The 27,315-nt window shown below is 33.7% G+C and overlaps 1 protein-coding gene across 4 annotated transcripts in view; it reads left to right on the top strand.

Annotated features, from left to right (window-relative positions):
- The window catches only part of LOC122523615, a 163,829-nt gene extending 151,593 nt beyond the window's left edge, over nt 1–12,236 (top strand). For 3 of the 4 annotated variants that reach the window (XM_043645480.1, XM_043645481.1, XM_043645483.1), the window contains 3 exons: nt 1,246–1,429; nt 9,466–9,608; nt 11,820–12,236. In XM_043645480.1, coding sequence (XP_043501415.1) covers nt 1,246–1,429; nt 9,466–9,608; nt 11,820–11,935 — 443 coding nt within the window. In that variant the 3' untranslated portion in view covers nt 11,936–12,236. The remainder of the gene's footprint in view (nt 1–1,245; nt 1,430–9,465; nt 9,609–11,819) is intronic. The other variant, XM_043645482.1, reaches the window with a different exon arrangement.
- The last annotated feature ends 15,079 nt before the right edge of the window (nt 12,237–27,315 follow it).

The raw sequence follows: 27,315 nt of genomic DNA, 5'->3' as shown, positions 1-27,315 counted from the left end.
ACATGAGGATCAGGGAGGATCCGGCCATTCGCGAGATGATAGAGGACGAGTGGAGACAGATGTTTGAGGCAGACCGGGAGGAGTGTCGGAGGTATGCTAAGGAAGCAATCTTGAAGGCTCAAGCAGAGAACCGGAGGTCATTCAACAGAAAGAGAACTGTCGCAACGCGGTATGGTGTGGGTGATCTGGTTGCGATCCGACGGACACAATTTGGGCCCGGTTTAAAGTTGCATCCGAAGTATTTGGGGCCATACGAAGTGAGTAAAGTACTAAGGAACGATCGTTATCTGGTACAGAAGGTGGGGGAACACGAAGGCCCCTACACGACGTCTACGGCGGCCGATTCAATGAAACCATGGGCTCGAGAAGTCGGAGAGATCTTAAGTGAAGACGAAGAAGGAAAGATGTGAAAATTTTTATTTTTTGGTGGTGGTGGTATGGTTAGTGGCATATCTGAGGACAGATATATTTTGTCAGAACGGCCGAGTGTGGGGTTTTGAATTATCTAGAAGTATAGAGATAAATATGTAGTGGTATGAGTGTGAGATAGGAATGAAAGAACGCATCGGGCGAGAATAAACATAGGGACCGTTGCGTTAGGATGTCTGCTCAGGATATTTGTTTAGGTTCAGGGTCACATCATCTGGACTTTGTCGCCTACGCATAGCTACATCGAGGCCTCTTGAACGTTCTCGATTTTAAGGTGAAGAAAAGGCCGTTATTCATGATGGTGGATCATCGGGAAATTTCTAGAAGAAGCAACGAGAGACGATGGAGGGGATGTGGGGGTATAAATAGGCGACGGGAAGGACCGGTGGTGCGTTCTGTGGTAGCTCTTGATTGAGACGACGAGGGAAAAGTGTAACGTGAAGTACGGAAGGCAACGGGGAACGGCGAAGGATTACGATAGGCGACGACGAGTCGGATTCGGGTGTTCCTTGTAGTTGTGGACGTAGAGAGTTACACTTAGTATATCGTAGCATTAGTTTAGATTATAGATACTTACTATTCTATCTCTTAAAAACATTATACCTTGGTATTTATTTTTAATAAATAAATACTTTACTATTATCATTATAAATATATATTATATCATACAATAAATCTTACATATAAAATGGTATAATAGGTACTCTTGTTTTCTTTTTTTTGTTTCTTGGATAGAAAAAATCTTGACTAAAAAAGAAAATACCTACTCTTTTGAACGATCACATCTTTAATTCGTTTTATTTTATCCGATTTCAGCGCCATCCGTCCAAATAGTGGACGCCGCGGGTCAACCGCTAAGGGATAAATACTATGAAGCAGATAGCACCATCGAACTGTTATGTGTCGTGCGTCACATAGCGATGCAGGTCCAGTATAGTGTCGTCCAATGGCTCCATGGTAATCGAACTCTGAACTACGACACAACGAGAGGTGGTATCAGGTTGGTCAAACAATCAAAATAATATATCACTTGTGTTTAGTTCCAACAATTTCTCGATAATTCTTTTCAATTGGTTTAACATTCATTTTTGATTAACTGTACAAATTTTGTTTTCAACGAATTTTCTATATTTAATGAAAAATTGTACGACCTTTTAATAAGTTTCTTCTTCTTCTTCTTCTGTTTTTTTTTCTTTTTTTTTGTTAATAAAAATGTAAGATTTTTCTTACACAACGCGAAAGAACTAAAAATATTAAATGAATTAAATGAACGAGTGTTATTTTTTTTCTTTTTTAAGAAATCGTTCGTCCATTGAAAACAATAAAATTACGAAACTGACGATAATAATTTTTTTAATTATCACACAGATACATACAAATGCTACGAGTTTATTTTTAAATTTCCATCGAAGCATCATCGTTCGTAATCCAATAGCGACGTTTGCTTTACCCAGCGCTTTCGAGATAATTATTCTTTATTCTCGACAAAATACCCGTCGTTTCTTCTTCTTCTTCTTCTTCGAGTGTTCTTTTTTTAACTTTCAACTACAGAGTCCTCCAGCCAGTGTAAATATTAAAGAACGTTTTTTAACAATTAAAGAGAACATTATCATCCGACCAACATTTTAAAGAGATTTCTTAGAGAATGAAGGAAAAAAGGAAAGGGCGAAAAGGGTTGGTAAATGACTCCTAAAACGTCTGCTGGATAGTAATTTTCTCAATTAGAAAATGTTCTAGAAAACGGTAGAACGATTTTACTATTTGAAAATAAATGGGGAAAATGGGATTAGACGATCAAGAAGAGTCCTGACATTCTTCCTCTTTCCCTTTTTTTTCTTTCTCTCTCTCTCTTTCTCTCTCTTTCTCTCTCTTCTTCTTTCTTTCTGTTTTTATCTCATAACGACATTCTTAATACATTGCTACGCTTTCATAACTCGATTCGACACGGTCGAGTTTTAACTGAGTAATAGGAAGGCGTAAGAATTCATTATTCGAGTTGGTCGTTAGAAATGCAGAGGTGGGTCTTTACTACTCTCTTAGTTTAGTGAATAAAACTCAAACTCGTTGGAAAGCAACGGTCGAGAACATTCAAGCCCGTAAAATAAGAAAATCTAGGCCATGCAATACCTTCGGTTTAAGAAACCGTGAACGAGTACTACAATGATTTTCATCGATGTAGAAGCTTTTTAACGCGTAAAAAGATGGAGAAGAAAACGCGTAAGAAAGCAAATTCGTTATACACGAGTACTATCCGCGAACAAGATAAGCTCGGAACACTAAAACTAAAGCAATTTAAACTTTCCATCGTTGTCACCTTTCGAAACTCCATTTAAACGACGCGACGTTAATTCTGTAACCGCTTGTACACTCCCTTCAATTGCTATACGAACGAGATATAGTATAACTTGGAATATATACATGTATATATACATATATGTGTGTTTGTATGTGTGTGTGTGTGTGTGTGTATATATATATATACGTGCCTATACGTCGTCATGTTTTTCTTCCTATTAGTTAGGAAAGTGAGTTCGAATGTTTCCGTTCGAGTTACAAAATTGGTCCTTTAATTACCGACGTGCATTATACTCGCGTTACACGGGAGTTAAAATTATACAAATATTCAAGCTAGGAAATAATAAAAGTCAAAATATGCCCTACCATCGTTAGAATGAACTATTATTTGCAATGTATTCGTAGTCTGGTAAGTTATTTCATGAAACACGGATAGTTGCATTAATTAGTACATTCGAGTCACTTTTATGCACCCAACTATGTGTATTGTACATACAATTTACATTTATTATTTTATATTAGTGTTATAGAGTAAATCTTAATAGTCATTTTGTTGTCTAATGATACATTTAATTTAAACATCGCTCAAATAACACAAACACATATTTTCGAAAAAAAAACAGAACTTAACAACAAATAATTTAAGCAAAAAGCAAACTTTGATGTTTCTACCAATAGAATATTAAGGAAGATCGAATTATCGTCTTTACTAGCAAAGTTATAATCTAACTTTCAACTATTCGAGAAGTGCCTTTCGCAAAAGCGACACTCACGTTTTCCCATGGCACGTTGATCCATGTTAAATAAACCATGACATATATGAAAATTGTTAGAACTGACACGTACATGCATATATATGCAGGGTGTCCAATATAACTCTAGTCACGATTTTTCAAGTATTTCCAATAATCTGACAAAAAAATACTTTAAACAAAAGTTGATCTGTTTTTAATTGACTATACATTTCAATAAAAGAAAGTTCGAAAAAAATTTTATTGTTAATGTTTTTTAAGGCTACCTTTATTTTTTCAAATAGCACTTAGTATTTTTGACTTAACAGTATTATAGCCCATATATAAATACGAATTCAACGATATAGTATACTTTGACCCTTGGATGACCTTGAAAGCAATGTATTGCCTTATTGCAATGTATAATCAATCAAAAACAGATCAACTTTTGTTTATTGTATTTTTTTGTCAGGTTATCGCAAGTACTTGAAAAATTGTGACTAGAGTTATGTGGGACACCCTGTATATATATATACACAAAATAAATAGGTGTAGAAGTAATCCTGAAAACGATTTCGAACAACTAATCGAAAATGGTAGTTAAAATGACTTAACAAGTGAAATAATAGTAGACAGAATTTAAAGTCGTGTTATTCTTCGGCTTGAAAATGTTGGAGCATCGGTTTCTTAGATCCACTACGAGAAGAGTAAACTCTGTGTCACCGTAGACATTGCTAGCAGTAAATGGAATTAGTTTGTTGTGCTCTCTGTACATATCAAGACGCGTACACGAAAGTGAGAGAAAGTCTCGTCTTACTTGAAGTAAGATAGAAAATAAAATAAGTTAGTAGTAAACCCCACCTACCTCAGACCCATCCCCTTTCCCACCTGTAACCCTCACAATACCCATCTCTCTTCGTTATTCTCTTTCTCTTTTTATCTCGTGTTACCGCACCACTGTTGTTCCTTTTATTCCATTTTTCTTTTTTTTTTCAACAACCATTATGTGGTACACCTGGTCGCGTAAACACAACCAACTAACGTCACTTAATATTTTGTCCGCGGCAAGTTACTTCCGATAAAAAAGATAAAGGGGAGTGAGTGAGGAAAGAAAAAAAAAAGAAAGTACACTATTATCTTAGTTGGGTAAGAAATTAGAGCCGACAAGTGCTGATTTAACGAGCACTCGAGGCTGTTTAGTACGCCGACCTCCGGCATTTCCATGACATTATGGAGTAGAGTAATGAGAAAAGCGATGATAAAAGTGATAAAAGTGACGGTAGAGACGCATCGTCGTCGTCAACGGTTTAACGGTCGACGATAAAGCTAGTGAATTTGGTAATATCGTTTGGGTGATTAAAAGCCAGGAAAGGTTCTCTCGTTTCGTCGCACAGCAGAAGGAAAGAAAAAAAGAAGTTTAAAAAAAATGAAAAAAATGATAAAAAAAAAGAAAGAAAAGAAAAGAAAAGAATTATAAAATTTAAAAGAAGGAAAATATCTATCGGTGCATTATACGTATGTATGTCGAACGATAGAGATTAATCGATGCGTGATATATGGTTCCGTCTATGGAGATAGGAAATAGGGCACGATGATAGAATGAAAGAGAATGGAAAGAAATTCGACGATCGTCAAATCGTGCGGATATTAAATCCATCGGAAATTTGGCATCGAAAGGAAATTTGCATACGAACGCAAAGAATGAAATTTGAACTGAGTTACTTCGTCATTACTCTATAAAAGTGAGAGAGAGAGAAAGAGAGAGAGAGAGAGAGAGAGAGAGAGAGAGAGAGAAAGAAATAACTGGAAAAATAAAGTAATATCGATTCATTTTGTTATTTCAGCTGTATTTTTTTCCTCTTTCATTTGATTTTATTCGTTTTCCCATCGAAGATCTAAATTGCTAAGAATGATTGTAATCAACCAAAGTGTATCGTCACAAACAAAAAAAAATGTAAAGTAAAGGGAAAAGAAACAAAAGAGGAAGATGGAAGTAGACAATTTACAAGATCGAGTCAAATGAACGAACGTAATCTATCGATGCGCAAATGCAAGCACGTGTAATGGAGATAATCAAAGTGTATTTAATCTGTATTCGTACGTTCGAGAATTCGCTTAATTGATGATCAAATAATCGAAATTTGGTTCAGATTGGTGCTCGGATAATGGATTTTCAAACACATTAGTTAGGAAAGGATACATTTTACAATGATGCTTATTGAAGTGATTGAAAAGTATTAATTCATATGTGTAGACAATTTCTTTTATTGTTTATGTATTCGTTTAATTTTTATCTATTTTTGTTATTGTTATTATCTATTTTTATTAAACCGTTAATATCGTTATCGCACAAACAAGACTTAATAAAATCATATAAAAATTTCGAAATTGATGATAATCTATCCTAATTCATCAAAGTGTCACTTACCTATACCGATGGTTCAAAGCACTGAAATAAGTCGAAAAAGTTTGGCATTTTTTTGTCCGTTATCAACTATTACACGCTCCTATTATATTATATTAGCAACGATCGATCAAAATAAAAGCTTACGATTCACTTCGCGGTTATTAAATCGTGACAGTAGAAGGATGGATTTGTACGAAAAAGAAAAAGCTAAAGAAATTCTTACATGATCAACGATCCTCTTGATAAAACAAGAAAAAAATCTTTTCATCAAATATAATTAAGGCCTTAAATATATTAAAATCATAACCAAGTACATTTTACAACAAGTTCAAATTTAATTATTTGCGAAACGATATACATTTTACATGTAATTAAAAAAAATTATACTAACAAATACTTCTTAATTATTCAATTGAAAACTACAGAATAAATTGTCCAAGTGTTGGTGTTCAATTTAAAGGCTAAGTTCCTTTAAATGAGGGCCATTTTTCATCACGTTGGAGTTGCACGCAGAGAGAAGGGATTTCCACTTCGAGAAGGGTAATCCCGTTATTTACATAAAATAGGTGTTCTCGCTTGGTTCGCGACGCAATTAGCGCTACGCTCCGCTGCGAAATCAAATATATACTACGTCGTTGTATTAACGAACGTGTATATAACTATATATACATACATATATATATATGTATATGTCTATCGTCGTGGTCCTTCTGGATCAGCAAACAATCTTTTCAGAAACTTTCTGTATTTTTTTTGTTATTGTCGTTGGAAGATAACGAGCAAACAAATTGCAGTGCAAGAATTTTTTCAATTAAACTCTTCTACCCACCCACCCCCACGCCTCTCAAACCTTTTTTTCCCGTCCTTCTTCCTTCCACCCCTCTACGCGTTCTGTATCTTTCTCTCTCTCAAGAGTTGATACGAGATAAACCCTTTATCCTACTTTTTCTTACCACCAGAGAACCGTTCTCCTCGACGTTAGTTCCGCCGCGTGTGTTCGGTTAAACGGATAAACGTGAATCATGTCGAGAATCGTGGTGACTGCGATTAAGAGCTTACGCCGAGTCCCCCCCCCTCCTCGATTCTGTAAGAAATAAGTATTTTACTCTTTTTTTCTTTTTTCTTCTTTTATTTTAACATTTCCTATCTCTCTATCTTTCGAGGAAAATAAATTCCTCTCTCTCTCTCTCTCTCTCTAGATATATATATTTAATTGAATTTTTTTATACATCAGTAATGTACAAAAATTGAATTAAAAAAGTATGCGGTTCGTAGGCACAATCTCGTTTTTGTCGCGTGTCGTCCACCACTATTAATAAAAATCTTCTTCGACATTTCGTCCCCTTCTTCTTCTTCTTCTTATTCTTATTCTCCTTCTTTCATTTATTATTCTACAAGAGGAAAAAGAACAAACAAATATAAAGAAATCTTTTAAAAACAAAAACACAAAAAAAATAAAGAGAAAACGTACAAGTAGGTAAAATATTTTTACCCGGCAAGGAAACGCGATCAAAATAGAATAGAACTTTCCGCCATCTTTTCATTCGCCTTTCCGAGCTTTCCGAGAACGGCACGAACGGAAGACGGGCCAGCAGTCCCTTGAGGCAAACCTCCAACTTTACCCCTTTACCCCACACCCCTCAAACCCCCTTCAAACCACCTACCACTTCCCCTATCCACTTTCTTCTTCTTCTTCCACTTCTTCTTCTTCTCCTTTCCACTCATTCCTACCGAGAACCGCGGTTGTTAAATTGAAACCAGCAATTAACGTACTTCGAGGAAGAGGTCGTCGGCGCTATTCTTCTCTTACTCGAGGAGAAGCAGAAAAGTAGAGATGCTTTCTAACGAGAAGAGGGAGACCTACTTAATGCCAGTGTCGCTTGCCCGCTCGAGAAACCGAGATACACCCCCCCCACCTACGCGTTCGTCATTTTTTTTTACCTCCTCCTTTTTATTTTGTACTTTTTTATTCTTCTTCTTTTTATTTTCTTTTTTTTCTTCCTTTTTTTTTTAATTTTGCACTGAGCCGCATCGATTCGCCGAGCGAGGCGAAAAACGAGCGAAAGAAAAAAAAAAAACGTAAAAGGTATGAGAGAAAAATGATGATGAAAAATATTGGGCCGCGAATATCTTTTCGCATTAGCGCGTCTCGATGTGCTATCTATCGTTTATATTTCATTTCGTGTTGATCTGACGCAATAAGAAACAAATAATAATAATAATAATAATATTACGAGGAGTATATATTTTTTATATTTACACGTTGAAGTTCGAATAATTAATTGGAAAAGAGTGTACTTCCTTGGAATCGTTCAAATTAGATAATGCGATATAAATTTGACGAGTAATGTTAATTTTACTTTATTCGCTTTACTTTGGTTTATACTTTTGATATACGTATGAGTAAGCTTGTATCTATGTTACAAAACCACTTGATATAATCGTTAATCTTAATATTAAATTTGTATACGCGTGAGTTTTTTTTTTTTCAAATTTATATGTTTCAATAAGAAAATCGTTACGCGATTACTATTTAACTTCGAGATTTGCAGAAAACTTTTAAGATCAAATTAAAATATAAAATTAGATCGGGGGTAGAAGATTGAGAGGGAGGTTTGTAATTAGACTTTAGAGAAAAAGGAAAAAGGAAATATAGTATAATGGAGAAGGTTGAATTGCATGTTCGTTGGTAGTAATGAGAAATTCGAGAAACTCTTTTACTCTTGAAATGTTTCCCATTATCCTCGGCAAAGGAACAAAGCGAAGGAAGGACAATAACGACAGGAAGATTTCATAAAGCGTTTTACATTTGATCGGATCGACTCGAGACTTCTCGTATACGCGACCGAATAAAACTTTCTTCTTACATAAACGGAAAAACAATTAACGCTGTTCGAAATTTTGTTCGATAATAAATCGTATCGAATTGAAAACTTATTGTTTCTTTTTTTTAAGAAAAATTCAAATGATGTTTTACTCGTTAAAAGAAAAAAAGCACACACACACACACACACATACACACGCATTATTTTTATGAAACTTTATAAATACATTGTCAAACTCGTATTATATATATATATATATATCTCTTTCTCGACGTCGTTTCATAAATTCCGTATAAATAAATAAATAGTACATTAGATCGAATATACGTTGTTAAGGAAAAAAAAGTAATAATGCGTGATTTTTAAAACGGCACGAAACGTCCCGGTTTACATTTATTACCTAACGTTATTTAATTAAAGCATATCTTCTTTCAAATTACTCTCGTAAGCGCGTTCGGACCGTGATATGATAATAAAATTAAAAAAAAAGAATTAAATAAATAAATAAATAAAAAGTAAGGGGAGAGATAATGAACAACGAGAAATATTAGGGCACACAGAACGACGAATGCATTTGCGATGCAATATTTTGTCGTATGATGATCGTACATGAAGGGACACTTTATTCCGCATACATTATTCCGATTTCGTTCGTAAAAGCTCGTATCCTGCGGAGATGAAGTTTCCTATACGTATACGTATACGTATGTATACATACATAAATATATATATATATACACATTGAAATGAAAATTTCAACGAGTCGCATTTGTTTTAGCGTGAAAACGGACCTAATGGAGGAAGGGGCCAACTCTACTCTCAGCATAGCGAGGGTCGGACCAGCGGATAGTGGTAACTACACGTGCATGCTCACCACCATGCCTGATCTGCCTGCAACGGTTCATGTACATGTCCTGAACGGTGAGAATAAAATAGAATAAAATTTGCTTCCTCGTACAGACTAAACTCTCATCCTCACACTCCACTACCACTCTTTTCCTACTAACAGTGAATACCCGTCTACCGAAATACGATGTCATCTCTCTCTCTCTCTCCCTCTCTCTCTCTCTTTCTCTCTTTCTCTTTCATTTCGATCGATAAGCACTCAAATATTCATACGAAAGAAGAGCGACGAGAAGACCTCGATCCTGGCCTACCGCAATATATATATATATATATGTGTATAGGATACATACATATATTTTACGTATACATATATATATATATAATATATGTACGTACTTACATTTTAGACCAGATATCAGAATTTTTATTCTCACGGGAAAAAATGTCTGTATCCCGATACCTTTCGATCGCTCGGAAGACATTCGGATAAAATTGAAAACGTAACATTTGGATCAACGAGTGAAGAATTTATCCCTGATAAGATACGATAAGTAGGTTTTCTCGTTTAAGACGATTCTTTTTTTCTACTTTTTTTTTTTTTTCAATTACTTACTTCTCACGAGTTATTTCTCAATAAGAATTTTAGCGATGTTCTAACTTATCGGGAGGGAAAAAAATAAGATAATTACAATAAAAAAATATAAACCGGTATAAACATTTTCATTCAAAATTTCCTACCTTATTTAATATTTCCAATCGCAATCGTTAAAACAAAATTACGATAATATAAAGAAATCTATTTTTCTATACGATCTAAAATATCGTACGTCGTTCATGTGTCAAGTTTTCAACGGTGTCGAATAATTAATATAATAATCATCGAATGGAAATAAAAATAACGTTGACAAATTTCTCAGAAAATACGGGAGTTACAATTTCCAATCGCATTTACGTTCTCTCTCCTAGTGAACTATCGAGCTCGTCGATATTTTCAAACGCAATTCGTTTTTTTTATTTTATTCCCTTACGCGAATCGGAGCACTAACCTTGCGGAAGTGACGCACTCGTTGTTGCTGAAAAAGCTGCTGCTGTTGCTTCACAACGCCAGTATATGTTTCTCTTTCTTTCTTTCTTTTTTTTTCCCCTCTCTCTTTCTATTTCTAACAAAACACACATAGAAAAAAGGGAGGAAAAAAACAAAAAAAAACAGAGAGAGAGGGAGAGAGAGAGAGAGAGAAAAAAGAGAGAAAATACATTCGATTGATCCTTCAGAACAAATCCCGATGGAATAAAGTGAACACCATACCACGAAATAGATGTATGGATTATCCAACCATAATTCCATCAAGCCTCATCCACCTATCCTTTATGTTGCACAGAAAGCGATATGTTGCTTCCCACTATAACTAGAAGCGCCATTGTTAACCGAGAAAGCATTCAGCTATCGATACTTTCCTCGATGCTGATCGAAATATTGTCTCGATAAAGCCCCTCCTGCTTCTCCTTTTTTTGTTTTACTCTTTTTTCTTCTCTCCTCCTCCTCCTCCTCCTCCACCATTTTCTATCCACTTGTACGAACACAATCTCCTAGCATTTTACACGGAGTGAACGGACGACGTACGAGTCTTTGAAAATACAATTATATTTTTTTAGAAAAAAAATTTCTCCCACGAAAGGATTATTTTCTACCGAGCGTGTCTTGTTTTATGGTGTTATCATTGTCGTTCTATTAAGTACATTTTCTTTTTTAACGTTATAAGAAGAAGAAGAAGAAAAAAAAAAAGACAAATGTTCTTTCGATGGTATCCACGGTATTATTTAGAAATCAATTTTTGTTGTAAACGAAGATGTAATAAAATATAAAACGACGTCTGATATTTTGGGGAAAACGGATTGGAATTGAAAAGTCCAAGCAAAATAATATTACAACCATTGTTAAAAAGTTCGAAGTAGTTCAACGATTTCTTATCCCGAAATAACTATAAAATGTTAAAAGTCGCGAAAGTATTGTTGAAGGGTACGTATAGACACGAAAGACACGCCATTCAGTGCCAAGAGAAGGATAGATAAAAAAGAGAAAGAAAGAAAGAAAGAAAGAAAGAAAGAAAGAAAGAAAAAGAAGGTTCAATTCAGCGACACAACAGAAGGGCTGCTACCTTTAGAATTTCCTCTCTGAGCATCCTCCTTTACCCTATAATAGCACTTTCTTCCTCTCATTCTCTCATCGAGAATCTCACCTTCTCTGTAAAAGTTACAGTGTTTGAGTGTATACCCCCGATGTTTCAGGAGAAAGCCTAGCCGAGTTGCATCATGGTGGTTCTCGCGACATTCAAGCGGATGTCTGGAGTTCCCTACTCCTCTTCCTATTCGCCATTCTAGGAAGGCTTCAGGTGCTGAGATGAAGACTCGACAATGCACCCTGCTACCCTCTCACAAAGGCGTTCTTCTCGGTTCTAACTGACAATGAGATAAAGATGAGCGTGCGATGACCGATGACACTTTGAAAACTATTACGTGACCGAAAAAATTCAAATAAGAAAAAAGAAACCAAACAAAAAAATACAAGAAATACAAAAAAAGCAAAAACGTTATCGTCGCTATTAACGTGGTATAACGAACTTTTTTATCGTTTCGAAAAGGGGTGTATTTGTGAATGAAAGAGAGAGAGAGAGAGAGAGAGATAGTGAGAGAATGTTGTGAAAATTGGAAAAGAAAAGTACGATCGACGGCGTTGCTTATTGTTTTATCTTTCCTTGCAGATTTTCAAGTATGAAAATTGAATAAAAATATAGCAGGTAGATAAAGAGAGAGAAAGAGAGAGAGAAAAATTTGTTCAATAAAAGTGATTTTATATGGGGACCTGAATTATCGGCAATTGTTTGATTAAAATTAACGAAATTATAATCTTATCGAATATAATCGCCGTCGTGTTTTCTTGTTATTCATTGTGAGAATAATGAAATCAACGCCGTCGCGAATATGACAAGATGAATGATATTTTTATTGTCGTAAATTGAAATACCGATAGTAAACTATTTACCGTTGTCGTAAATTAATATTATCGTGCTTCGTTGTTACAACAACGTGGGGGTTACATTTATATCAGTACTTCGATGAGAAAATTTTCTCGAGTGGTTGGAATTGTTTCGAGAGATTTTCATTCGAGGGTGACTGGTGGGGGTGGGTGGGTGGCTGGTTTGTATGGGGTAGGGGAACAACGTTGAGTATTTAAACGGATGGAAGATTGTAAAACAACAACGACACGATCGCGAGAAATGAGAATGAGATTCGCATTATCGTCCAACAATCGCTCATTTTCAATTAGATTCGTTAAAAAAAAGGGAATAAAAGCGAGAATCGAACGTCGAGGATTCGTAATAACTCGATATTATTTAAAAACTAGTCGTTATCACTTGAATAAGAACCAATAATCGATCAATTACTTGCTATCTTACGAAGTAAGATAGATTATTTAAGAGTAAGGTTTGGGTGACGGTGGCAGAAAAATATCTCAAAAAAAAAAAAGAAAGAAAAAAAAAAGAAAAAACAGCGACGTTGCTGTTTTTCAAATGAACTTTATTATTATTAATTAATTAATTATCGTTCTAATAATGAAATATACGATTTAACATGGCCCGAAAGTGAATGAGATAGAAACGTTTGCGCGTTTAAATAATAATAATTTATTATCGAAGAAACGAAACGACCAGGAAGAAAGATCTGATCATCCAATCGCAAATAGGAAAATGTTCTATTAGAACGATTACGCGTGCTATATCATTGACCAAGAAATATCCTTATTCGTCCGATCGAGTAAGCACGATTCGCTTACGTAGCGTCTAAAATCGAAGAACGAAGAACACGATTTGAACTACTCTCTATCGGTCTGTCGAATTTTCGAGGAACAACGCCTGAGAAACAGAGCGAGAATAAGCCTTTTCGTTTTCTCTTTCTTCGCGCGATATTTATAGGCAACGTATTTGTATGTATGCATGTATGCATGTATGTATGTATGTATTTATGTATGTATATATGTATTTACATGCATATGATTCTTCGTTTCTCGAAAATCCTACAGCGAATCCACGGCGATATCGAAAATGTTAAAAATAGTTTTTCCTCGCGAAGACTTCGAGAATCGATGATGATACGAAAGAAAGAGAGAGAGAGAGAGAGAGAGATAGGTATACATGTATATTTGCAAAATGGGAAAAAAGGAATGTGAGATATTTAAGAAAAAAAAATCGAGCCGAACGGCAAACTATTACCTTACGTACGAAGGCAAAAATTATGAGAGCTTTCGTCGAGAGGGATAAATATTAAGAAATAAACCATACGCGTTTTACAAGAATTATCCTCTATTTCAATTTTTTTCCATTAAACTCATTTCATCCGTTATTATCTTATCGTTCCAATTTCAGCTGAAGAATATCAATGACAAAGAAAATCTTCAATCTTTTCTGACGACGAACAACTACTGTGCTTTCTCCATGGATTTTACCAGGTATGACAGTAAAAAGAAAATTTGTTCCCGCAGGTATAAATTACATATTTGGTAATAAAATATAAGATGGTGATATTAAAAAATGGGTAAGGTCATTTTTGAAATGGAAAACAATTTCTTTTTCACGTTAGTTGTCTTTTAACGAGAGTACTTACTTGTAGAAGAATAATGATGATGGCTAAAAGGTGTAAGTATGATGATTAAGAAAAAAAATAAAGGAAAAAAAAAGAAAAAAATTATACAAAGAAAAAGCAAAACTGTAAAAAAAGAAAGAAAATGTCGTTACTTTAATATAATCAAAAGGACTTGAACCGTCTTGTATTATGCACTTTCAAGTATAACGACACGAAGCGAAGCAATTAAGTCTAACATGCGAGAAACGCGAATAAAATAGACAAGACACACACTATTGTACTTCCATACTCACGCGTTTTCTCTCTTTCAGAGTGAAATGTAAATCACTGGGGCGTACGAAATCGTAGCAATTATGTTCGTGTAACGAGTTCTCCGGGAATGGACCGTGGACCTTGTTAAAATCGTGACGTTCGCACGAGCATAAAAGAGCATTGATGTAGAACGTTTGTTTCATACTCGAAATGGAATTTAAACGCTCGATAAGCACTCATTCGATCGATCAATCGAATTGACCGTAGAGAACGAAACGTACCTCGCTCGCCTATCGTCCGAACTTTTTTTTCACTTATTTCTCTATTAGAATTTTTTAACGATATATCATTGGTCCTACAATAATTACATCCGAAGATGTCGATAAAACATTCGATGTCGAATTCATCCGTAATAAAAGAAAAAAACACGAGATAGAAGTGGCAATGTTTCGGTCATATTAATTTCTAAAATTTTACAAATTTAATAACTAAAAAAAAAAAAAAAAAAAAAAATTCTTACTACGTAAAAGTTAACGATTTCAATTGAACGAAAAAAATATCAACGTTACGTAAAACATTAGTCCGGTAAAAAAATTTCTCCGAATACTATAAAATAGAATAATGAAGAAATTTAATGCGTAAGTATGAAAAAAAGAAAAAGAAAATAATTCGAAATTATATATAATACGGTCAAAATGATTATTATTTCATCTTTCTCGTATAGTGGTCACACCGTCTCGGTAGAATTCTCGTTACTCGGCTGAAAACGTGCACCGCAATGTCCGTAACTACGTTCGTGTTACGATTCACACCGGAGAGTCTCCGGGTATGTGGAGATTGGAGTTGGCGAAATGTGTTCTCTTGCTGTGACTGAAAGTACGATATAGTGAGAAAGACAAAGACAGAGAAATAGAGATGGTGAGAGAGAAAGAGAAAGAGAGAGAGAGAATAGGAGAGAAGGGGAATAAGTCTACGGTAAGTGTAACACAACGCCAACGACAAATTGGACGTTGCTTCATCGATCCTCGTTGAGGTCCTCCAGGAACTCTATTTATCCCCCTAGCGTTATATCCTTGGTCGTACCTACAAACAAGGGATACTATTCTGGATAGTATTGTAGAGAATCACCGATGGATATTCAGCTGGCTCAAACGTTTCTCTTCCAAGCAACGCTAGCAACTTTTGGTATATTCTCTCTCGTTATATTCGTCCTCTCACAATTGTATTTTCACTTACAATTAGATACCTTCGTTTAGTCTTTTATAAAATGATAATAATAATAATAATATAATAATAATAATGATGATGATTTATTTGATACAACTTAAGAAATTTAATTTGATATTCAAATAATTGATTAATCTTAAACATAAATTTACATTACCAGAGTCCGATCGTTAATTATATTTTATTTCAAAGATAAATTTTGACATTTTCTGATCATAGATAATTCATTTATCGGATGTACGTAATAAGTCTTAGAAGGTTTTTTCTTTTCTTTTTGCGTAACGCATTACTGTAATTTAAAATTCATATATTGTTTCAGTTCTTTTGTTATTTAATGGTATATGTCGTATAGTATCGAAAATGACAATCAACTTGACGATACAGTTAAAACAATTATAAAATGAGAGTAATTTAAAAATGTCAGACGAGAACGAATTTATTCGTTACTAAATTCATTATGAGTTCAATCGAGAGAAGAAAAAATAAAAAACAGGAAAACGCTGCGAAAGCATACCCGTCAATTTGTTCCATTCTTGATAATAAAATTCTATTCAAAAGTACGTGAGCGCGAGTTTTGTTTGAATTTATATCGAATCGAGTTTAATTATTTTTATAAAATTATGCAACGTTTTAATTTCAGGCACAAAAGGAATAAAATGAATAAACACGTTGACAAAAGTAAATTAACAAACAGATGTGAATGATTATTCTTCGAACACATATGTAATTACTCAGTGATCAGAATTTCTTGATGTATTCTATGCCTAACTTGTTTTATCGTCTTTTTTCTTTTTTTTTTTCTTCTTCTTCTTCTTCTTTTTATCCGTTTCCATGAAAGATAAATGAACGAAGTAAGTTCAGATCAAGCACGTACCAGTTTTACGATAAGCCAGCTTGTGGGTAATGGTCAGCTACGTTAATGCATTTATGTCCTGTAGTACTCTATCTTAGATGATATATCTTAGCAAGATCTGCTTAATACGATCATTAGAGCAGCGATTTGTCATTCTAGTCCAGTCTCAGTGGTAAACCTTTAGGAAACCGCGTGCCTAAGCATCGACGAAGTCTCCTTCCTCTTAAGAACATTTCAGCCTAGTCGATAATGCTACTACCTTCACTCTTAGTTTCCACTTCGTTTTCTCTTGGTCTTCTCTTGGTCCTCCCCAGGTTGCTTCGAACACTCTCTCACGTGGTAGGGCTAAGAGCTGTAAGGATCTAACGCTTAAACCTAAATCCTTCATGTAAGAAAACCAACCGTTTTTATATCTCACGTCAGATATTTCAAGATAAAATCGAAAATACGAAAATATTTTTAGAAAAAACAACTGACATTTTATTTTTTGCTCTAATATTTGATAGTATTTTTCATTTGAATTTATTTATTATAAATTATGAAAATGTTAATATTATTTATCTTGCGTCAGATACATTTATTGAAAATATATAATTAAAAAGTATATTTGTTAAATGGAAAATTAAAGAATATTTTTATTCTTATATTTTAGATTGTAATATTTAATTGATAAATCTATCAGAAACGTGATATATAATTATTACTTTTTTTCTTACGAATTATTACAATTATAAAATAGATGATAAAAATCTTGAAATAACGAACAAAAAGCTAGAAATTTAACAGCAAGCATTGCGTTATTCATGAAACGTCACGGAAGATTATTAAGCGTACGTAGCCGATGAGAAAACCAAAGAAGAATTGTTTCTGTGTAAGGAAAGAAGAAAACATGAGGTCGCGCATATCCACATCGTGAAAGGATGAAAAATGTGAACTGACATTTGTGCGATGAAAATCGTAGGGTAGCTGTAAGTAACTAGATATCTAACAAGTTCCAAGCTTATCGCGTGCATGTCCATCTTTTTCGTTACTTGGCGAGCATCGTCCGATGTTACGATTCGATGATAACTATAATACAAATGGGCACGAGAAAATGTCTTTTAAACGTACACAGTCATACGATGATAAAACTGATAAAAACATTTGCAGTAACGAGGAATAATGATAAACGAATCAATAACATAGTATATATATATATATATGCATAGCATACTAATGAACTAATTTAATTAATGAAAAGTTAATAACATGAACGCACTATTTTATTTCAGCGATCATGTATTTCCGATTAATATTAATATTTTATTATAATTGATTTATGTATATGTGTGTGTGTGTGTGTGTATATATAATAGATTTGCATAATTTTCTGATCTTCATTATTCACGATATAAATCACACAACAAATTTTGTAGGAAATAATAATAAATTATAATGCTTTCTCGTGTAAGTTTAATACTTGTTTTGAGCTTTAAAAAGAAAGAAAAATGTGCGACTAACTTGCAATAGTTCTGACATCTTGTATCGACAAACGATACTATTCCAGAACGTTACAACTAATTGACTAACTCTCGACCGTTATATTGTAAGCTTTTAGTGTCGGGAAACTGTATGAAACAAAAACGATTTCAACTAGTTCGAGAAGTGAAAAGTACGAGCACTAATCATATTGACAAGAAAAATAATTTACGTAATAAGAAAGTATAGAAAATAATATTGCTCTATTTTTAAAAAACAAAATTGACCTTCGTATATTTTCTACACGTTCACCTAGACAAAAATTTATCAACATATAATTATACCATTGTCAAAATCAAGTAAGTTTTGTCTGACACACTTCGTTCTATCACCAATATCAATCAGGTTATTCAGGTGACCTATTTTAAATGCTTCACCCGTTATATCCTTCTCTTTCTTTCTTCATCACAAGTGCACGTAACGAGTACTAACAGCATCCAGCTTCGTCTCGTTATGGTCCATAGAACGTTGGAACGTCGTCCGAAAGACATTCAAGTTTTTCCTGAAAAATAAAATACGAGAAATTCCGACTTTTATTTTCAGCTACTTTAACCTAAGGGGATACAAGATTAGACTGAATATCTTTTTTTTCTATGTGCGAATATAAAAATCGTAATAAATCTAACAACAGCAACTACGAGATAGGTAGGTGTATGTATTATACCTACGTGTGTATACAGATGCGTATATGCAGATAAATTTGTTTTAGAATATTTGTTTGACCCACGATAGGAATGACAGAGAAAACATTATTTTGTAAAGGTATTCCCACGAGAATGACTACTCGTTGGACATAGCGAGATAGCAGAGTAACTGCTAACTCGTTATAAATCCTTGATTTTATATATATATATTTCTATGTACACGAAAGATAACAGTTGTTAAGTCAGGCATGTGATAAAAAAATATCGAATAAACTAGATTTCAAATCGATTAGAACTTTACATTCGAATTGAGTGAGTTGATTTGAAATTGATAAAACCCTTGTAATCCGATTCGTAAAAAATCAAAATAAGAATAATCGTTGTACGTTCGTATGATATACTATATATATCTTTCTAAAATGTCTATAAGTTTAACTTTGAAGTTAGCTTTGAGTATATTACAAGCCACCATTCGCGATAGGTCGATAAGCGGTGACGGTTTACGTGTTCAAAAAGCATGTACAAATAAACATCCGCTAACTCCACTCAGAACATGTTTCAGAAGCCAAATTAGAGGAAGTTTGAAAACTGGGTTAATCGCTTTACCGGTAAGATTTTCTATTTCTCTCAGACATTTCCAAGAGAAAAACTTAGGAATCGTCGATATTATGTTAGGTAATTCATTAGAAAAAAAGAAGGTTGCGCGTTAGCGATTAACAGTCGGTCATTTGTCTGTTTCTATGACTAAAGTTAATATCCAATTTAATCAGGATACTCCATAGATCCCATAGAATAATAATACAATTCAGTATATTTTTATTTTGCACATACGCACGCAGATACGTTACATATATACAGAGATCCGGTTTATAAAGAGGATTATACGAATCAATATCGTAATTTCAAATCGGAGTGCGTAGCAGCATAGAAACGGGCAAAACACGCTTTGATAAATGCCGCTACGAGCTCGTCGTTTGAACGTATCGGTGATACAATAGGAACGAGTTTCTACCGATACGTTTATACACAGGGAAGCATGGAAAAATCTCATTTTCAGAATTCATCCGAATCTACCGAGTAGAAAAGGTTGCGAAAAGCGTAAGCGTCACAACCATCGAACCGTATAAACGCGTGCCAGAACATTGCGACCTTTTACTAATTAATTTCGATTCCAATTAAGGTGCCACCCTGTCAGAAAGATTTACAGATGTGAAATCTCGTCGATAAACGATATACGATTCGTCGATATTCGACTTGGCATAGTCGACCGACTAGAATGAATGTCACTGAAAACTATCGATGTGCAATGCGCCTGACGAAGATAGAGATATGTATATACATATGTGAAATACGATCTGAGAGAAGATAGATGGTCAAACGAGTATAAAAGAGAGAAAGAGAGAGACAGAGAGAGAGAGAGAGAGAGGCAAACAGATAGAGAGAAGCTTTCGGTACCTTTCTCCTGTTAGTAATTGCGGTCCGTTTATTGTCCTATTATTAATTACGGGCGATATTTCGAAACACACGCACACACCTATCTACCCTATCTACCTTTCTCTCCTTCTCTTTCTATTATTTCTCTCACTCTCTGAAAACCGTAAATATTCGAACGCGAGCTGTCGCGAAATGATCGTTATTCACCGCGCAGAATTACATTGGACGGTAGCTTCTCGAATGGTGAGAGCGTTTCGAGTGATCCTAGCTCAATTTCGGCAACCACCGATAAAGCGAAATTCCCAAATTATCGTGCGATCCCTCGATACCGAAAAAGGAAGAAATTAACAAAAAAATCCCGAGGACGCAGCCGTGATATCGCCAATATTTATACATAGTTACATAGGTATGCGAGAAATAAGCAGCAAAATTTAACGAGTTAATGTTAAACAACAACATATCGCTTGCTGCTGAAATATTTGTCCACGAAATTAGGTTGGTTTGCTTGTCATCGTGTTATACATGCACGCAAAACCGAATCGATAAACGAAGTAGGGGAATGGAAATCAAAATGGTCTAACATAAGTCATGAATATGTGACACATTTTTGAAAATAATGGTTTAACAACGAGTCAAGATTTTTACGAAAAATAATAGGAACCATTTTTCATGTTTTAATTTTTAATTCTCGGGCATATGATAACGTGTCGGTCCGAACCAAAAAAGAAAAAAAAAGGAAGAAGAAAATTAATTGAAATAATTTTTTTGTTGCAAATTTGAAATATCGACTCCACGTTAAATGACTTTTATTTTTTTTCTATTGCAATTTTTTCCATTTCCTTTATAACAGATATACTGTGTGCCAATAAATGTATCGAAGTTATAGGACAGATATTTTGAAAATTATGATTCGATATGAGATCATTCGAGTTTATTGTAAGAAAAATAGGAGAATTCGTTCAGCAATATTGGGATTGAACGACACATGTGATTTGTATGTATGTATGGATCCATCCACGCGTGATGACCTCCTCTTGGAAGTTAGATTGAACAGGGTCGTATTGGGATCGAAAAACATATCTGTTCTTCCACTTCCCCTCTTTACTCCCTTCCTTCCTTCCTTCCTTTCTTCCTTTCTACCCCCGCCAATCTAGGAACGCAAAAGTTTCTTGAATTCATTGGTGGCACGCCATCGTTAGACTCCCTCGTGGTCCAGCGCGGACACACGATCCATGTCAGATTCCGATTTCTCGCAAGTCTACCGTGAAATCGAGCAGGCGTCAGATTTGAAAAAGGATCTGGAAGAACATCTTGAACTTTCTTTTATCCCATACTTTTACTCCGTTTTTTTCTTCTTTATCTTCTTCTTTTACTTTTGCTAGCAGATTTTCTATTATCCTTTTTTTTCGATATCCTACATAAGAAGATGATAAGATTAGGAATATAGTAGAGAAGATAATATATTCGATATCTCGTCTACTATGATATAATCTATTACAGATATTTCAATAAAATTATAAAAATTTTCTTTTGAAATATATAAAATATTCTTTAACCCCCTTGCACGTAAGCTTCACTTCATACAACGATGACTACGAATTTTGTGCATTTAATTAGCAACGTTTTTGATACACTCAATCATAGATAATACAGATCAGTAATGAGTCTAATTTATTTAGTTCGGAACAATCATTGCAGTATAAAGAGTTAAACTTAAACAATTTTTGTACAACTAATTCGTAACGTGTATATAAATATTTTTCCATTAAATTTAAATTATAAATTCAAATTGTTGTCGTATAAATATAAAATTTCGGAATAAAACTCGTGGAATCTTAAAGAATGGGCCAGGTATTTAATACAAAAAAAAAAAATAAGTCATCAGATCTATCGTGCAATTCGCATTTCAAAGCAATTAACGAATAGCATATTATTCGCAAAACTTTGTATACGTATACAAACATACCTATAAACGTCAGAAACATTCCAAAGTAAAGAATTTCTTCTCGACCATTGTCACAATCAGACTTAAAAGCTAGCTCGCGCAACTCAACCGTGAAAGTTACGAGCAAAACTCAACGCCATGACTGTGTCCACCAATTTTGGCTAGGATCCAAATTGTCTTCAGACAAAATTATCATTTATTTGATTGGACCATTTAAGGAGAACGTATTTTAAGTGGAAGGGAAAATTTGCCGATAACAAGCGCGCGCATTACCGATAAAAATGTTAATTGTCTTTACTCTCGTATCAGCCAACTAGAAATGCGCTTTCCTTCTTTCTTTATTTTCTCTTTTTTCTTTGTTCTTTTCTTATGTTTTTTTATCTCTTAAAAATCTATTTTAATTAAAAGGAAAAATAAAAGAAACGATTCTTTTGTAGTCGAACGAGCTGAATAAACTTATAGTCTAACGTATTAGACCGAGCTCTCGAATCTAAAAATTGTAAGTCGTTCTTTTTAAAGATATTAGAAAGTAAATGAGAAAATAAGTAGCCGACTACTAGGAGTCTTTCGCAAAGAAACTTTCTTCTACTCTTTATTTTTATTTCTCTCACCTTATTTGTCTCTTTATCTCTTTGCTTTTCTATCTTTCTTTTATACTCGTGGCAAAGTAACTCGTCTAAGGGTAAATAAAAATAAATTCACGTGTATACTATGGTTACGTAGGGAAGTAAGTTCACGGAAGATACGAGAATGAAAATGCGTAGACACGTTCTATGACTCGTAAAGTCTTCTTCGAAGGAAGAAGGAAGAAAAAAAAGAAGAAGATGAAAAAGGAAAGGAAAAGAAAAGGGAGGAAGCTTTGTCGGCAATGTGAGAAGAAAAAAAAGGAATAGAAGAGTAATATAGTATTACACAGTACGTAGCAAAAGAGTAAAACATATGGCAGATCGTCTTCGTGTATTCGACTTCCGATATCGTAAAGGTATAACGTATGCATATAAGGTAGCTTTGGAATGCGTCCCGTGAGAGGCGTTTACGAGCTCGGATAACATTTTACGCGAAGCTGAAAGAAGAATGTCGAAGCGATACTTTATCGCTAAATCCGTTAGCCGTTGTAAAAGCACCCGGAGGCTTTGCGATACATCTATGTGTCTGTCGGGGGGCTAAAAGTCAAAGCTCGAAATACGACATGTTGGCAATTCGCATATCACAAGAATCGACAACGACGAGACTTTAGATTTTGATCTAACGTGATATTACCCCTTCCATCAAATTGAAAACTATGATATCTAAGAAATTGAGATCTATTTTAAAATCACTATCATTTACTTTTTTTTCTTCAAAGTTCGACATTTTAGGCATTGGTAACGATAAAAATTTTATTAACTATCGAATACAACATTGTCATCTATGAAAATCAGTTGATATTTTGTTGTTGATTATTCTTTAGTTGAAATGTATAAAAATATACAAACTATATACGATAAATATGTCAGAATAATAAAAACATATATAACATACAATAAATCGTCGTATGTTATTATGTTAATCCTTCGAAAAGATATATAAACAACGTTCAATAAAAACACTTTCATAGATGACAACGACTCAGTTTATCGTTGGATTTCGAATAGGACGGTACGTCGAACTAATACTCAGTGTTTTTAGACTAAAATATACATTTTTTTGTATTAATTGTCAATCAATTAAGGTATATCGAACACTAATATTATTATTAATTTACTAATATTATTTTGTATATTTATTGAATATATACAGCTATTGATAAATAATTCATTTCATAGATTTTTATTTGATAATTATTTGATTCGTGGAAAAATAATAGCCATTTTCATTATTTTACGTTTTTAATTATTCGTCTAATATTATTGTCAAGTAATATTTACATAGACATAATATTTCATTTTTGAAAAAGACATAAAACGGTTGGATATTATAAACGCAACATTTCTTCTCGCGTATTTATATTTAATATTATCCATTTATCCTATAAAAAAAATGTCAAGGTAACTTGACAGGAGTTGACGCGAGAGTCACCAAGAGTCAATGTAATAAATGGAAAATACCTAGTATGTATACATCCTGTCGTGTAACACGTTATAAAACGAATTTCGTGCGTAAAATTCCTGACGTTTCTTTCATCTCCATGTAACTTAACGCCCTTTTCCAAAACTTGTCTCATACTTGATATATATTCAACTCGCATACGAAAATAACTAAATACGATTCAGTTCGTACGCGTTATTATAATAATAATTAGACTAGTTCTACGACGATATCCATTCGCCCTAAATGCAAGGATGTTTGCTGTCAGAAGTTTGGCCCCTATTGGGAATACGATAATCGAGAAACGTTAGCGAACACGTATCGAAGTTAAACTTAAATGCGAAGTCAAAGACATCTTGGTTAAAGTGACTACTTCCATTTTCAAGACTAGATACATCATTAATTTCAACGATCTCACAAACTTTTACTTCTTAACTTCTTCTATAGATTTTCACGTCGAAATGGATCGAACCGAACTTACTTGGACATGAAAATACTTCGGACATTATACACGCAAAGACAAAAACAAACACACAAACGCAAAACGCATACACATATTATAATACATATAAATCAAAAGAGAGATAGCTGTAAACTCGCATATTAGTTCGAAGGAAGATACGCAGATATATCTTATTACAAAGTTTTCCCGCTCGCCTGTACCATATCGAAATATTAGAGTTAGTTACGGAAAGATTTATCACGCGTTCTCTGTACACAGGCCACTTCTAACCACTCAATTAATTATCTCTGTTACGTATAAATAGAACTTTTCGTTGCTTACAAAAATATTAATGAAACAAACTGAAAATAAGTTAGTCGATAGAATACTCGAATTAAATTTAATCGCGAAAAGGAAAGAAGAGAAAAGAAGAAGGGACACAAATGGTTAAATTAAAATAAGACAAACTTTATCTACTTATCCCTAAGTTGTTTAAATAGCAAAGTAAAGAAACACGATCAACTTGGGATATAACCTCAGAGTGATAGAATATCCAAATGACGAGGAAGCGAACTCATGATTTAAACATAAGCTACGTTTAATATAAACGAAAGCATAAGGGGTGTGTTTTCGCCAAGGGATAGATAAAAGATGCTTAGGATCGTTAAGGAAAAAAAGAAACAGTCGGGTGGAATAAAAAGTACCCGTTCTTTATAAAAAGATACGAAAGAGAATACTTGCTGTTGACGAGCTACCTTCTTGATTGGCTTCCTTTGCTGTCCACCATAGAAAGAAAGAGAAAGGTGTCAAGAAAGAAAGAAAATTCCCTCTCTCTCCCCTTCGTCCCCCTGAGAATGGACGACACAAAAGGCCAACAAAGGTACCCGTGATACAAAACCCCGGAGCAATGAGTACAATGAACAAAACGTACGATGGAAATTAGTTTAAGTCATTTGCACGGGCGGTACATTCACGAAATTTGAATCGAATTCAAACGGACTTGAGTTATATTCATTTTTAAATTGAAAAGATCCTCATCTTTTAAGTTTTCCAAACGTTATTCCAAAGTTATAATGAGAATACTAATACGAGATCTTTATGTCAGCGTAAAATTGTATACTTCAATCAAATCGTGAAAATCCTAGATCTTATACCTAAAATAATTAAGCATAAGAAAGCATGTAAATAAGCAGAATTTGAATATACACCTAATTTATTAGTTTTAAGAAATAAGGTAGGTGGTTATATATGAATTCACAAGTAGCGAATAGTTAAAATATCAGATTGAAATTCGATCCAAAGTAGAAAAAAAGTATTCTTCGATTTCGTTTGAATATCTGTATATACTGCATTGTTGTAAATCCGAAGATATATTATCTATCAATATATATATAATGCTTAGCTACTTTTGCGCTTAGCTTATTTTTCTATTTGAATTTTTATCTTTTTCAACATGAAATTGACTTTACCTTCTATTATTGTTACGTGAAGTTAAGTTAAAAGAAAGAAGAAAAAATAAAAATTAGTAAATATCAAAAACTGTATTACCATAGCACGATAAGGTAGATACGATGTAAATTACATCAATTACAACTGTAGATAACATTCGGTCTATGTTTTAAGCAAACCTAATTTACGTATTACCGATAAACGATAAATAATAGTTATGATTGCTACTAATTTGTATGATTTATGCATTTCAACACACATTAACCTAAAATTATAAATTGTAAATGTTACTTGTTACGAGCGCATATTTTGTTTCCTTTTCTTTTATTTTGTTGGTTCTTTTCTCTCTCTCTTTCTGCATATGAAATTATCAATTTGATTCAAGGACATCGTGTTATCGAAAAAACAATGATCCTTGACAATACGGCCGTAGAAATTATTTTTTTAATATTTTTTTCTCAGATGTTTTGTTGATTTTTTTTATTTGTAATATAGTTTTTATTTTTATTTTTTTATCGTGAATGCGTAACGACCGCGTATATTACAATGTCGTTTCGAAACGTAACGATATCGAACGATGTAAATCTTTGAGGCGAGATAATATAAACGCATAAACGCGCGAAGAAGTGGAGGAATAGGCATATAAAAACTTCGTTGATTTTCCTCGCGTGTTAAACAACACGCAGTGTCAGATGGACGCGAAAAGCCGACGCGAACGTGTTCTTACCTTTAAAAGTAAAAATCAAACAAATTTTCGTTTGTGATAAATAAAATGTATATCAATCTGTGAGACTGAGTAATCAAAAATTAAAATACCGAACAAACAATAGATAATAGTAGGAACAATAAAATGGTACGATAACAAATAATTTCTTATAAAACCACAACGGAATAAAATTTGTCTAACAATTTGGTCATTTATGAAAATTAAGTCGAACATAAGAATTTTTATCTTATAATTAATGCTAGAGTGCTTGTTAAAATTATTTCTTCATCTAATATACGAAAATAACTGATAGGATTCACGGACAAGTCAACTCTATTACGTTAATAAGTAGAAAAAATTGAAAAAAGATCGTTATTCGCGATAAAACAAAGCAAACTAATTGTAAATGCAATATGTGCATCAATGTCGCAAGAGAATTTTATTGTCGGTAGCTGTCAATACTATTAATACGTTGGATATGAATATCTGAAAAGAATTTTTCTAGAAGGGCAAACTAAAAATCGAGAGAAAGAAGAAAGCAAACGGGAAAAGGAAATAGAAAGAAAGGAAGAAAAAGACTAAAAGCATACATACCTCGATTTGCAGA

Source organism: Polistes fuscatus, unplaced genomic scaffold, assembly GCF_010416935.1.
Source record: "Polistes fuscatus isolate 324 unplaced genomic scaffold, CU_Pfus_HIC Scaffold6, whole genome shotgun sequence".
NCBI classification, from domain to species: domain Eukaryota; kingdom Metazoa; phylum Arthropoda; class Insecta; order Hymenoptera; family Vespidae; genus Polistes; species Polistes fuscatus.
This window is presented reverse-complemented; position numbering and strand designations above follow the sequence as displayed.